This window comes from Kwoniella pini, chromosome 2 (assembly GCF_000512605.2).
Source record: "Kwoniella pini CBS 10737 chromosome 2, complete sequence".
NCBI lineage: Eukaryota > Fungi > Basidiomycota > Tremellomycetes > Tremellales > Cryptococcaceae > Kwoniella > Kwoniella pini.
The window spans coordinates 643,438-657,704 of record NC_091717.1 but is presented as its reverse complement, the minus strand read 5'-3'; the positions used below and the strand labels follow the sequence as shown (position 1 = coordinate 657,704).

The 14,267-nt window shown below is 39.1% G+C and overlaps 5 protein-coding genes and 1 non-coding gene across 6 annotated transcripts; 1 reads left to right on the top strand and 5 right to left on the bottom strand.

Moving 5' to 3' along the window:
* Positions 1-11: 11 nt before the first annotated feature.
* On the bottom strand, positions 12-126 carry I206_101571. Its single transcript, XR_002021939.2, has one exon. It is a non-coding gene; the product is annotated as a 5S ribosomal RNA (ribosomal RNA).
* Positions 127-228: 102 nt separating this feature from the next.
* On the bottom strand, positions 229-653 carry I206_101570 (uncharacterized protein; the record flags this gene model as incomplete). Its single annotated transcript, XM_019158163.1, has 3 exons — positions 229-287; positions 370-549; positions 626-653. The coding sequence occupies 3 exons, from the start codon at positions 651-653 to the stop codon at positions 229-231; spliced, it is 267 nt and encodes an 88-aa protein (XP_019008776.1).
* A 769-nt stretch (positions 654-1,422) lies between these two features.
* On the bottom strand, positions 1,423-2,095 carry I206_101569 (uncharacterized protein; the record flags this gene model as incomplete). Its single annotated transcript, XM_019158164.1, has 2 exons — positions 1,423-1,910; positions 1,975-2,095. 2 exons carry the CDS (start codon positions 2,093-2,095, stop codon positions 1,423-1,425), a joined length of 609 nt encoding a protein of 202 aa, XP_019008777.1.
* Positions 2,096-2,870: 775 nt separating this feature from the next.
* I206_101568 (uncharacterized protein) lies at positions 2,871-4,877 on the bottom strand (the record flags this gene model as incomplete). The annotated part of the gene is made up of 6 exons (XM_019158165.1): positions 2,871-3,250; positions 3,325-3,589; positions 3,662-3,678; positions 3,751-3,834; positions 3,917-4,309; positions 4,409-4,877. 6 exons carry the CDS (start codon positions 4,875-4,877, stop codon positions 2,871-2,873), a joined length of 1,608 nt encoding a protein of 535 aa, XP_019008778.1.
* Positions 4,878-5,605: 728 nt separating this feature from the next.
* On the top strand, positions 5,606-11,647 carry I206_101567 (uncharacterized protein; the record flags this gene model as incomplete). Its single annotated transcript, XM_019158166.1, has 16 exons — positions 5,606-5,945; positions 6,007-6,071; positions 6,129-6,162; positions 6,223-6,391; positions 6,490-6,718; positions 6,883-7,452; positions 7,510-7,599; positions 7,649-7,672; positions 7,726-7,800; positions 7,857-8,566; positions 8,627-10,286; positions 10,357-10,906; positions 10,990-11,025; positions 11,079-11,164; positions 11,270-11,519; positions 11,589-11,647. 16 exons carry the CDS (start codon positions 5,606-5,608, stop codon positions 11,645-11,647), a joined length of 4,947 nt encoding a protein of 1,648 aa, XP_019008779.1.
* A 733-nt stretch (positions 11,648-12,380) lies between these two features.
* On the bottom strand, positions 12,381-13,746 carry I206_101566 (uncharacterized protein; the record flags this gene model as incomplete). The annotated part of the gene is made up of 5 exons (XM_019158167.1): positions 12,381-12,726; positions 12,810-12,962; positions 13,166-13,322; positions 13,399-13,471; positions 13,594-13,746. 5 exons carry the CDS (start codon positions 13,744-13,746, stop codon positions 12,381-12,383), a joined length of 882 nt encoding a protein of 293 aa, XP_019008780.1.
* Positions 13,747-14,267: the final 521 nt, after the last annotated feature.

Here is a 14,267-nt window from a genome sequence, read left to right as displayed (position 1 = left end):
AAAAATTCAAAAACTACAGCACCCGGGATTCCCAAGTGGTCCCCCACCTTGGTACTAACCGAGCGATATCCAACTTAACTGCGGGGAGCAGACGGGACCCGGTGCTTTCTGGATTCTATGGCCGTAGATGAATACGTTGGCACATTGTTGGCTATATATATCTATGCTGTATATCAAGAGGTCAAAGCGTACTGAAATTCAAAGCCAAGCGGCACTGGGATACTTGCGCTAGTTGACTGTCATGTAGCCTACTCGACCTATACATTCTCTGTAACTTATAGAACCAACTGGAAGTACATAATCTTAGTTTACTGACTAGTCCCATTTGACTGGTTATTTGATCAACTATTTGGCTATCTGACGTTTCACCATCGTTGATATTGTATTGCATCGAAATTAATGAGGCCAGTCGACCATCGAAACCTAGATCATCGTTTCCTCCTTGTGTTAATATGTGTAACGATGAAGATTTACCCGCATTTCTCGCTCGTCGTGCTCGAGTCATAGAATTTTCAGCAATGAGTGTGCCGTCAGTAAGGTTGCTCGAATCTGTAGTTGCAATTTCAATCAGTTTGTCCCTGTAGCAGAGTGCCATTTGCATCTTGAGCACAATATCGATACTCACTTTCAGTACTGTTTGAATTACCGGGCATCATGTAGTGAGGTTGTACGAAGAGGCACGATATTCAAATTAACATTGAGAAGATAATCCCCAATGATTCTAAGGCACATATATACTCGTAAGAAATTCAGGTTGGCCTTCTCGCATGAATCTATTTGGAAGCGTTTTACTCCGGTCATCCCGGAGACAAAGCTTCCTCGATCACTGCCAGAAGCCACATAGTATCGATAATACTGAAGTTGAGTAAAATTACCCCTTGTTCAGCTTCTTGGTGTACGTATGACTCAAAAGACTGCTTCCTGGGCCGGGCCTTTTGAGAAACCCACCATTCAAGAAGTATCCAGTACAGATTTTTCATCAAGAGCGCTTCCAATGATTGCAATTTCAAAATCACGGCAAAATGATGAGACAGTGCACGCCATGAAGAGAAAAGTCAGGATATGTACATGCATAACATGAGTCCTTCTTTTATGATGGGAATTAGATTCGACTGACCACAAGACAAACGTTAACACTATGGGATTGTTGCAGGCTACGATATTTGAACAAATATATGAAAGAGAGACTATAGTTAAACTGGAAATCACTTGAGGGGGGAAAACAAATTTCGAACGAGCAAGCAATCACCTAATTTCAAAGGAAATATCCTCCAAACAAGGTTGGGATTTGGCTTCCAACGATTCTCCTATATATACATAACTCGATTGTTTTGGTTTGCATGAATCAGAAATAGAATAAGAAAAGAGAAGACCTGAATGTTCCTGAGAAGGATTTCTTGGTCGCAATTCATGCAGAGTTGACTACACTGGACTAGGGGAGCTACATTGCCTATCTTCCTCGAGTGTTGGCATTGACGAATCCGTTTGATGTTCCCAAAAGTATTTGGCGTTCGATGCTGGACTAGTAGGGTCATTCAATGGCTTTATATCCTGATCACCACCGGAGTTTGATCCTGAAGTGGACCTTCTAGTTCGCATATCATCGACTGATCCGTTGTTATCTCCTTCAATATCCGATACTCTTTTACGTACACTGGGTCTTTGTTGTCTCAATGACACTGACGAAATTCCATCTGCGGAAATTGTATCTCCATGAGAGATGTTACCAGTATCTTCGATACGTTCAGGATATGATTCTAATAGTTCTGTAAGTACAGTATCAATGGATTCTTCACCGATAATAGTGTGATTTGCGTTTTTCATATTTAAAACCTTTTTAAGATCTTGATCTCTGGTAGACCTATTTGAAGACAATATTCTATGTGTCAAATCGGCTAATATTACTGCCCCTTTGATAGTTACAAGTAAAACATGAGCTTATCCTGTCCTTGTCGTTAAAGAAGTATTACTTACTTTCAACACCAGCCGTTCCTGGCGCACAACCTTGCTGGGGGTCTCTATATGGGGACCATTCGCCGGATTGAAGAAATTCTTCTGAAAAGGCCCTAGAATCATCACTCTCATTTCTTACCATCTTACCTTAGTCTTATAGAAACCGGAAAGTAAGTAGTATTGCCTTATATATGATATATGAGAAGATACAAAATGTAAAGGAAGAACAGAGCACTTTGATGGTCTTATATCTTTTTTCAATCCATCGAGTCAGATACATGACTTGAGCTATGTATTTGCCTTCGCTTTTCGATTCGGATTACGTTTTGACTTCGAAGGGAAGTTGAAAGGATCATTCTATTGTCATCGATGACGAGCTCGACTTCTCTTCATATATCTCTACGTGTTAGTGATTACTTAGCGAGGTATAAGTGTAATCCTTTTATTCTTCTACCTTGTCGGACTTGATTACAACACAACTTCCTTTGTATAACTTTACGTATCTGTGGTTGCTTAGCGAGGTATGATTACGATGCTTTTACTCGTGTACTTGTCGGAGCTCATTACAATACGTCAAGAGACCCCACGGCCGGATCATGACGATTCGATTTGCTGTATCAACATAATTTTAATCTCGTTTATCATGACGAAATCGCTTTGAAATGATGTATATCTTTCTTATCAATGTGCTCCTTATTCCGGCGAATCCGAGGTCATCGGTTCAGCTAAATTCTAGACTCGCTCATGCGTATTTATACTTTCTATACAGGAAATAAGATAGACTGGTCCATCTTATCAATGTGCTCCTTATTTCAGCAAATCCGAACTTATCGGTTCAGCCAAGTTCGAGGCTCGCTCCTGCGCATTCAAACTTCCAATACATTTCATCTCAATGCATGATATAACATCTATTCGAATCAATTGATAAAATCTACTTCTTCCCCTTTCCCAACTTTTTCTAAAACATTCAGAACAATTTGTAAATCCCTTTTTTCATCCGTTAGGTAATTACTAACAGCTATTCTAATTGCACTTTGACCTCTCCAAGAAGTTGCAGAAACATATAATTGTTTAGAATCATTGATAATTTTAGTTAATCTTATAGATGAAGTAGGAATTGAAGGTGGATAAGGTGAATTTTTAGATGGTCTAAATAATACAATATTTGATGAAATTATTGAGTCCTTTTGGGAACTTTTTAAATGTGAAGGAGAAGAATTAAGTAATTCGTAATTTTCTGATTTATCAATATAAATAGCTATTGATCTTGCGAAATGAATATTTTTCGTTATGATTTCTTATCAATCCACGGACAATGAAGATTAGCCTAATTTTTAAAATTTAGCCTCTTTGAGGGGGGTATTGACTCACCTCTATAACCCTCTTTACCTAGACTCAGTAGACTAGCCAATAAAGGTAATGCCCTAAATCTCCTGGAATTCTCGATATTGACGAATAAGGGACTAGGTACGTCAGCTGCTAAAATTGTACCTTCCGGTAAGTCCCCCTCAATGCCTTGCTCAACAGTAGTAGCATTAGATGCTAGATAAGCTGGAGCGGAAGCTGAAGGAGGTTGGAAGATATTTGTCAAAGATGATGTATGACGAGTGTAGAATAGACCACAGTCGTACGGGACCTGTAAAACAATCGAACCACACAATTTAGCTGTAATTCGCTGAACCAAAGAAGAGATCGTCCTGAGGCTTACGTTAAGCCATTTATGACCTTTTACAAGTGTCCGATCAGTAAAGTCATCTCATGTTACGGTTGAAACCGGTCAACAGCGAATATACTCACCATCAAGCGTTAAACTATCTGCTTTGTCCATATCTTTTGTATAGGGTGACAACTCAGGCATGAGTCCAGCAAAGCCTCCAAATGCTAGAATGAAGCACTTATTATCAGCACAAGGTTGGGCAGAGCCGCGTCAACGGGTAATTATCGTCATCATGCGCTGACTCACCAGCGTCAACATGTAACCATGCTCCATACTGCCTACAAAGATCCGCAACTTTATCGAGATCTCTCCCGAATCCACCAGTATTCACTTCTCCTACACCATAAACCACTATTACACCTCTTCTAATTTCTTGTTCAGCTTTTAAGCGATTCTCGAATTTGCTCAAATCAAATGCTAATTCGTCTTCTGAATGAGCGGAGAGTTGTTGGATGATCTTCGGACTTGAGCCTAATCCAACTAAAGAAGCTGCTTTTGATATTGAAAAGTGTGGATACAACGAGAGAATCACGATCGGTGGTGAAGGTAGTCCTGGTGCGGATGGAGGTCCATCTCGGGCCCATGAGTAATTTGAAGGTAAATGAGGCGATTGTGAGAGTAGATGATCCCGTGCGCAGGCTGAATTCGGGATACGGTTAAGCGTAAATCGTCAATGACAAAGTAAGATATACGTAGAAAGATCATGATAAAGACATCATTCACAATATGGGCACTCACCTAATCCAAGAACATTGGAAGCTGTCGCACCAGTCGTAATCGTCCTACCCATAAACGTACTTCTCGGTATATCTAATAAATCCAAAACTAACTCTAAAGTACGTTGATCAATAGCAGTAGAAGCAGTTTGTTGATGTAAATTTACTTGAACATTTTCATCATAACTTGTTGCTAGAATATCAGCTAATTGTGCAGCTGGCGTTACTCCTCCAACGACAAATCCGTAATACCTTGGCCCATTTTGAGCTTGAAGTATACCAGGTAAAACATTTTCAATCAAGTAATTTGTGGTTGCTGAAACACCCAGACCTATTTCAGGTAAACTAGATGGTAAAGATGAAATTGAGTTGGCGATTGAATCAGATGTAGGTAATATAGGAATCTTGTCAATTGATGATTGTCGTTTGGATATGTGTGATATTACTGTATCTAGAGATGATTGAAAGTCATCTTGATTGGCTGGAGACATTTTGTCTATGTTCGTCAATAATTTGATGTGAGCAGAGCACAATATTCAAGACACAGGTAAGACGGAGATCCGCTCTTCTAACTTGCATCTCTGTGGGAAGGATTCCTGATGTACAGTACGTCGTATTGGACTGTCATCTTCTCGACTCGAATCACGAAAACAATCACCATGCGATCTCTTTCGGTCTTGCGATAACCCAAAACATCCCGGTCAGTTGATTTAGCCGAATTACTGACAAGCGATACAGAGCATGACGTGGCATTCTATGAGTAGTATGATAGAACAATAAAAGATTCCGTCCTCCACTCGCTTCCACTTCCCACGCGTTCTGTTTTAGTCGCGTCTTGGCCTTTTGTTGTGTGTGTGTGTGTATGTATCGTCGTTAGCTGTTTTGATAGACATCTTCAGCTTGATTCTCATCGAATTCATAACAGTCGGTTGCCTGTAGCCTGAACTCCTTTCATTGGTCTCTTGCAGTAATTCCTTCTCTTACTATTCTCAAGTGTCACCAATCAGGTTTAGCGCATAAGTCCGCTTGTCAAGTAGAATCAGTCGTAAGGAGTTGTTGATCAGCTCACCAACAAATACGATAACGCACGGACACGGAATCCGATTCAACGATATTCATTGCCACCTCATCGAAAAGACCACCTATTAACACCTGAGAAAGAAGGTATATGGTCGAAAAGAACCTAAAATAACATACCTCGCATATATACCCAATCAAAATGTCATTGGCATATTCAAAAGGTACTAGAGTATGGTTACCCGATCCTCATTCAGGTTGGGTAGCAGGAACAGTCTCTTCAATAATCTTACCTCAAGATGAAAGTTCATCTTCTTCAGAAGTATCATTAACGGTAACCAACGATTCAGATACTAGCAATTCAAAAACCCTCAAATTCCCTTATTCCGTCTTGGCCGCTGCTAGTGCAGACAATGCTGCAGCGAACGTACAACCTTCCACTCCACCACCAGGTCAAGATCAACTCCCACCGTTAAGAAATCCTCCTTTATTAGAAAGTTCAGAAGATTTAGCGAGTCTGAGTAACTTGAACGAACCTTCCGGTGAGCTATCAGTCTGTTATTGAAATATGAGGCCAGGAGAAATTGATGACTATCTTGTTAGTCCTCCATGCTATTTCAACGAGATATAGTAGACATCTGCCGTATACCTACTCCGGTATCGTACTGGTGAGTTCCTCAGTGTGAGCTTCAGGCAGATCTCGTAGCTGACTCTTGACAATCAAGGTTGCCTTAAACCCTTTCAGCCCATTGTCCATATGTGAGCTATTACGCGCTTCGAATAAACAGACTATGAGAACTGACCCGTTTGTCTGCACAGATGGACCAGAGATCATCCAAGCGTATGCTGGAAGGAAGAAAGGGGAGCTTGAACCTCATTTATTTGCCATAGCAGAAGAGGCTTTGGATTGTATGAGGCGGGGATCCGGCGGAGGTGGAACTGACCCAACAGGAGCAGGAGATCAGACTATTGTAGTCAGTGGAGAATCGTGAGTGCTCTCAACAATTCTCTTGGTCGGAAACTACTTTTTTTTGGATTATCAAGAGAATCCATCTTGGACGTCGACTGATGTTCAAATGGTTGTAGTGGAGCCGGTAAAACAGTTTCAGCTAAATTCATTCTCCGATATTTCGCTTCGGTCGATGATCCAAATAAACAATCCGCAGGAGGACGAAGGAGAGAGATCGGTGCAGAAGATGATGGGATGAGTGAGGTTGAAAAACAGATATTAGCTTCAAACCCTATTATGGAGGCATTTGGTAATGCCAAGACCACACGAAATGATAATTCGTCTAGATTCGGTAAATACATTGAGGTGAGTATTTCTGCTTCTCAAGTATAATATGGGATGAATGCCAGCCAGACGAGCAGAAGGCGATCTGTTGGATTGCGATCGTTGGTCGTGAATGGGAAGAATCTCAGGGTATAGTATATTGCTCGACGAGAACGGAGATACTGATATATCACAAATGCCAATAGATCCTCTTCGATCAAAAGCACGATATCGTAGGAGCTAGAATACGGACCTACTTGCTTGAACGGTCAAGATTGGTTTACCAACCAGATTCTGAACGAAATTACCATATTTTTTACCAATTGCTCTCTGGCGCACCATCCAAAGAACGTAAAGATCTATCTCTAACGTCCAATCCGTCGGATTTCGCATACATGGCTGGAGGTGGACCAAACTCGACCCCTATACCAGGTGTCGATGACTCGAAGGAATTTAGAGAGACGCAGAATGCCTTATCGACAGTAGGAATATCAGTGGAAAAGCAATGGTCAATTTTCAGACTCTTAGCGGCACTTCTGCATATTGGTAACATCAGGATCACTCAAGCTAGAACAGATGCTGTACTCGCCGATGAGGATCCCGCTCTAGCTTTAGCAACCAATTTACTTGGATTACCTCTCGCGGAGTTCAAGAAATGGACCGTGAAGAAACAATTGATCACAAGAAGCGAGAAGATCGTGACGAACCTCGGATCTGCGCAAGCTATGGTTGTTAGGGATTCTGTTGCCAAATTCATATATACTTGTCTGTTCGATGTGAGTTGAAGTTGACGCTTACAGGAGACGCACCATCAACTGACATTGAACCTATAGTGGCTCGTGGGAGTTGTCAATGAGAGTCTGTTGGGTGAAGGTGGTGAAGGTGCAAAGAAAGCTACCAAATTCATCGGTGTCTTGGATATAGTAAGTCAGCTATGCGATGATTTCAGCAGTGATTGACGACAGCTTTTAGTACGGTTTTGAGCATTTCAAAAAGGTAAATCAGCTCTTAAGACCGCTGATTTCGCGTAAGCTGATGACTGGACATAGAACTCATTTGAGCAATTCTGCATCAATTGGGCAAACGAAAAGTTGCAACAAGAATTTAATGCTCACGTATTCAAGGTGAGTCGCTAGTGGGCACCCTGTTCGAATATAGCTGACCTGGGCGTATACGTTAGCTTGAGCAAGAAGAATACGTGCGAGAGGAAATCAACTGGACTTTCATCGAATTCGCCGATAATCAAGCTTGTATCGATGTTATTGAGGGTAAAATGGGTATATTGACGCTGTTAGACGAAGAATCGAGGTTGCCAGCAGGAGCAGATGCCTCTTTTGCCAACAAGCTTCATCAACAACTCACCAAACCTGAACAAAAGGAAGTTTTCAAGAAGCCTCGATTCAACCAGAACGCCTTCACCATCACCCATTATGCTCACGATGTTACCTATGATGTCGATGGATTCATTGATAAAAATCGAGACACTGTTCCCGATGAACACCTGGCTCTTCTCCAAAACTCAACGAACGAATTCTTGAAAGAAGTCTTAGACGCCTCTCTATCAGCTGCCAATACGGCTAAACAGCCCAACGGAGATGCTAAGTCTACCGCTGGTGCCGGACCTGGACCTATCAAGAAAGCAGGAGCAGCGGTGAAGAAACCTACGCTCGGATCTATCTTTAAACACTCCTTAATCAGCTTAATGGATACTATAAACAATACCAATGTACATTACATTCGATGTATCAAGCCTAACGAAGCTAAGAAGGCTTGGGAATTGGAACCACAACAAGTGCTGAGTCAATTACGAGCATGTGGTGTGCTGGAAACTATTAGAATCAGTTGTGCAGGTTATCCATCTAGATGGACGTTCGAGGAGTTTGCAGAGAGGTAAGTCCAGAACGAATACCATCCAACATGGCTGTTATACTGACCGTATCGGTACAATAGATACTATATGCTTGTGTCGTCTAAAGAATGGTCGTCCAATACCGATTATAAAGGTCTCTGTTCCCTCATCCTGGAAAAGACTCTCAAGGACGAAGACAAATACCAAATTGGTCTCACCAAGATCTTCTTCCGAGCGGGAATGTTAGCCTTCTTGGAGGCACTTCGAACTCAACGGCTGAACGAACTGGTTACTCTGGTGCAGAAGAACGTGCGACGACGCATAGCGTACAAGCATTATCAGACCCTTAGAATCTCTACTATCAAGATACAAAGCTGGTACCGGGGTATTCTCGCTCGACGATTTGTTGAGGAGAAGAAGAGGGAATCCGCTGCTATCAAGATACAGAAAGTTGCGCGAGGATATTTGGCTAGAAAAGCATTCCGAGAGACGAGGGATGCAGTGGTCAAGATTCAAGCTGTTGTTCGAGGTCATCAAGCTCGAAAGAGAGCATTGGAAGAGAGAACGTTATCTGCCGTACTTCGATTACAATCCCTCTTCCGCGGATTGGCCGTACGACGAAACTACCTGTCTCAACTCCGTAAAGTCGTGATATTGCAATCGCAATGGCGACGTAAATTAGCTGTCAGGGAACTCCGAGGACTCAAGGCGGAAGCGAAGTCAGCTAGCAAGTTCAAGGAAATTTCCTACCAACTTGAAAACAAGGTCGTGGAACTTACTCAAAATCTACAAAAGCGAACTGCCGATAACAAGGAGCTTTCCAGCAAGATCAGAGCTTTAGAATCTCAAATTGAGGGATGGCAAACTAAGCACGATGAGCTTGCTACTAGAGCAAAAGGACATGAAGCTGAACTTTCTAAACCTACTGTACCCCTGAGCGAATTCGAAGCAGCTCTAGCTGCGAAAGTAGAAACCGACAACAAACTCAAAGAAATTGCTCAAAGAGTATCGGAACAAGAAAAGGAAATTCAGAGATTGACCGAAGAGCTTAGCGCTCAAGCAGCTGAGATGGAAGAGAAACAGTATACGATCGACTCCACTATTGCCAAGAATGTTGAAGATCAAAATACCATTGCTAGCCTACGCGCGGAATTGTCTTCTACCAAAGAACAGATTTCAAGGCATAATACTCTGAACGCTCTCACCAAAAATGAGCGAGTGAACCGGGAGCCTCCTACTTCCCCCACTCAGTCGCATGGATTGCGAGCACTACAAGATTTGACTAATGTTGAGAATCGTCAACCGTCAGCCTCAAGAAGGAGGAATAGAAGGCATTCTACCACCGGTACAGGACCTTCTGGAGCTCACGCTAGAAACCTTTCAGATGAAATTACAGCGCTCAAGAAGAATAACGTTAATAATCCTCGAGCAGTATCTGTCATGTTCCCTCCTACGAACGGCCAGATCCGTCCGCGAGACTCGTCAGGCTTACCTCTACCCAGCGTTCTTGACAATGCTTCAGACGAGATTGTTAGATTACTCGAAGACGATTCCCCCTTGGACGAGGATGTCATTCAAGGTCTGATATATCAGTTGAAAATCCCTCAACCGTCCTTACATAATACACCTCTAGCTAAAGAAGTTATATTCCCCGCGCACTTGATAAGTTTGGTCAGTAACGAAATGTGGAAGCAAGGTATGATATCGGAGAGTGAGAGATTCCTTGCGAATGTCATGCAAGCGATTCAACAGCATGTCATTGTGAGTTCATTCATCTCCTCGTCCAACGATTGGATGGAGCGCAGAGCTGATGAATTGAACTACCTCGCAGTCATTCAAAGGCGAAGATATTATAATCCCAGGTGTATTCTGGTTATCTAATGTTCAAGAAATCTTATCGTTCATTTGTATTGCAGAAAACGATGCAGCTCAAGGTTATGGACCAGGATTCGATTTAGCTGACGGAACATCTAATATTGATTTCGAAACATATGAAAGACTTATAGGAATAGTTAAACATGATTTAGATTCATTAGAATATAATATTTACTTTTCAACAATGTTAGAAATTAAAAAGAAATTAACAAAAATGGTTATTCCAGCTTTAATTGAATCACAATCATTACCTGGATTCATTACTGCTGATGGATCTGGTAGAATGTTTTCAAGAATAATCGGAGGAGCAATGGGTGCAAATGCACAACCTACTGCTACAATGGATGATATTCTGAACTTATTAAACAAGGTTTGGAAATGCCTTAAATCTTATTATATGGAAGAAAGTGTAATGCAACAAGTAGTTACTGAATTATTGAAATTGATTGGACAAATTGCTTTTAATGATTTAATAATGAGAAGAAATTTCTGTAGTTGGAAGAGGGGTAAGTGTTATCAATTATAATATATAAACTCTTATCAAAGTTGAAACGTAAAATTGAGCTGATATCGTATCTTTCTCTTGCAGCCATGCAAATTCAATATAATATAACTAGAATAGAAGGTGAGCTATTTTCTTTTCAGATAAGGTGGCTTAGCTGACGTATTTATCTGCAGAATGGTGTAAATCCCATGATATGCCTGAAGGTCTATTACAGCTTGAACATCTCATGCAAGCTACCAAATTATTACAATTAAAGAAGGTAAGTTGAATTGTTTGATCAAACTTCATCATCTATCTTACTTTCCCTTAAGTCTACGAGTCAAAATGAATCTTGATGCTGATAATCAGAAACCCATTATTTAAGGCAACAATGGGAGATATCGAAATTTTGTTCGACGTTTGTTGGATACTTTCACCTTCACAAATTCAAAAATTAATATCACAATATCATAATGCTGATTATGAAGCTCCAATTTCAAATGAAATCTTAAAAGCTGTAGCGGCAAGAGTAAAACCTGATGATAAATCTGATCATTTATTATTAACTCCTGAAACTGATGAAGTTGGACCTTATCAATTACCTCCTCCAAGAGAAATTGCAGGATTAGAAACTTGTAAGTTTCAATTTTTCTTCTTCTTTTTTAAAAAGACATCATGCTTGATATTGACAATTTATCTTCTAGATGTTCCTGCTTGGTTAAATGTTCCTGTTATAAGAAGATTAGCTATGCATGTATCATAAGAGAATAAACGAATGATTCAAATGTTTAAGAAGAATGATAATCTTGGGGATAAATTAAAATTCAATATATTCATATGGAATATGGAAAGGAAGACAATGCAATACCTGGTTTACTGTGGAAAGGATAGAAATTAGATTATATTTTAATCATCATTTTGAAATAAAGGTTTAATCTGATATTTATCTTGTTTGATAATATTTATGGATTTTTTGTTTAAAAAAATGTATTAATTTTTTCATTTTTGATTGGACATTCATCTTATGTATTATGATTATTCATTATTATCTATATGGATTTTATTTGGCAATATACAGAGAATAGATTCAGATTGATATAAAGTTATATATTAATAGACAATTGTCATTGACATTTAATGTTTATGAACGAGGTTTATTCAATCAATTGTTATGATTTATCAAACTTTTGCGAAATTCAATTGGGTATTAATTCATTCTTCTAACAGTACAAAAGTATATAAAGGGATATTTGATTGGGTATTTAAGTTACTTTAAGTAATTTACAAAGGTATATTCTTTTTATTCTCTTCTTCTACTTTTTATAAATTTCTAATCATCATTGTTATCTAATAATTAAAAAACCCATCTTTTTAATTTCCTTTTAAATTTAATTAATTCTCACTATTCAAATTATTTAAATAAAGAATTAGCTCTTTTAATCTATCTATTTATTTATTTATCAAAATCAAATAAAAAAAAAAACCTAAAAAAAAACTCACGGAATTCTAAAAACAGTAATTTCTTGTTGTTTAAAATATCTTCTATTTTCTTCATCAATTAAAACTAAATTTAAATAATATCTTGTACTAAATTTTTTATTAACATCTCTAAAAGTTGGAGTTAATTCAAATCCACCTAAAAATAATCTAATTGGTATAGTTTCACCTCTTACAGGTGCACCATCCATAATTTCAAATTTTGTTATTGTTTCACTTTCATTATATTGATTTGGACTTGATCCTGTTGTTTCTCTTCTTATAATTGATAATTCCATATGTTTAATTTTTATTCTAACTAATAAAAAATAAATTTTTCCAACTATTACATCTTTTAAATGATATCTGTAAACAAATGAGAAAGATAAAAAAATTAAATTAAATCAATACTTCAATTTGATATTTAAATTCAAAGTAATTGCACTTACTTGGCTTTATTATATTCAAATTCAATATGTAAACAATCTTCTATACCTACTTCCATTTTTATACTTGTATTTGCTTCTGGTGGCATTCGATAAGAGTGTACCCATATTTCACGCTCTTTAGCCGTACGATTTAATGATACTCGAAGGTAATACCTGTGATTGGAAGTATATTAGCGACACGATTCGTTTTGTTGTTGGGGATTCCACATCCACCACTCCTCCTTGTTGATCTGCGCTTCTACAGATCTTCCAAGTGATACGAAAAATCTTTGATGGATCTCCCAAACCCCCTCTTTATGATCTCAATCCATTGGCCCCTGACGCCTTGATCAGACACAAAATAATTACCAACTCACCGTAATTTAACATTTATCCCACTATACGATTCATATTGTTTCTCAACATTTTTAAAAATGAAATCAAAAGTTTGAGCTTGACGCATTTCACCTGCTGCAGCTAACTCTTGAGATAATGATACGAATTCATAATGATTTCCTCTATCGTAAAATAATTCTATGATAGTATGTTAGTATTTTTTCCACCATTAACCAAATTCAAAAATGAATAAGAATGGTTGTATGAAACTAACCTATCGATCCAATAAGTTCAATCCTTATTCCGTCATGTTGAAATTTACGACCATCTTTTACTCGAACATTAACCTGTTGAAGCAGATGGATTAGCTACGAATTCCCACATGCGTCCAAGGATTTCATGCGCTTCCTCCTATCTATCTCCCTGACCAACATATCTTTCGTTCGTTTTACAGGCATTGCCCACTCACCTGTCCGACAACACTCTCTCCATCATAATAAACAGGACACATTTCCCTCTTATCTTTTTCACCCTTAACTTCAACTTGTCGTCTATCATCTTCCCCTTGTAATTTTATTTCAATCTCCACCGGTGAGCCGGAGAAATTGAAAAATGAGGTCATGGTAATGAGATTTCAGGATCCGGTAAGCTTTCTATCAAAACTTGAAGTCGACTTTGTGAATAAAAGCGAAAGTGCTGAGAGTAAGCTGTGTAACAAGTGCCGGTCCTAATATGACAATCTGGGAAATGTTGAGTTCAGGTGTCTTAGGAGGTCGATAGGTCTTGAGAAGTATTCGTACGCGTTGAATCACGTCAGGAGCGAGTTATTCCAATTTATCTAACGCTTGTTCAATATCCTTGTATATAACAACAACATGTTCATCATTAACCCATTCGTCATTGATCTTTCAACTGCCACCGTGCACCGGTCTCATTCATACTAGGTATAACCTATACTCGTACTATACATCGTGGGAAAGTAGCGATTCAACGTGAAATGCCGTAAAATGGAGATTTACTCGTTAATGAGGTACGATGGAATGCGGGGAAAATAGTCAGCTGAAACTTACACATATCTATAAACCTCTCCATAGCAATGAACGAGTACAAGGTTGATACATTGGTACTATACAGCCAGTCGTA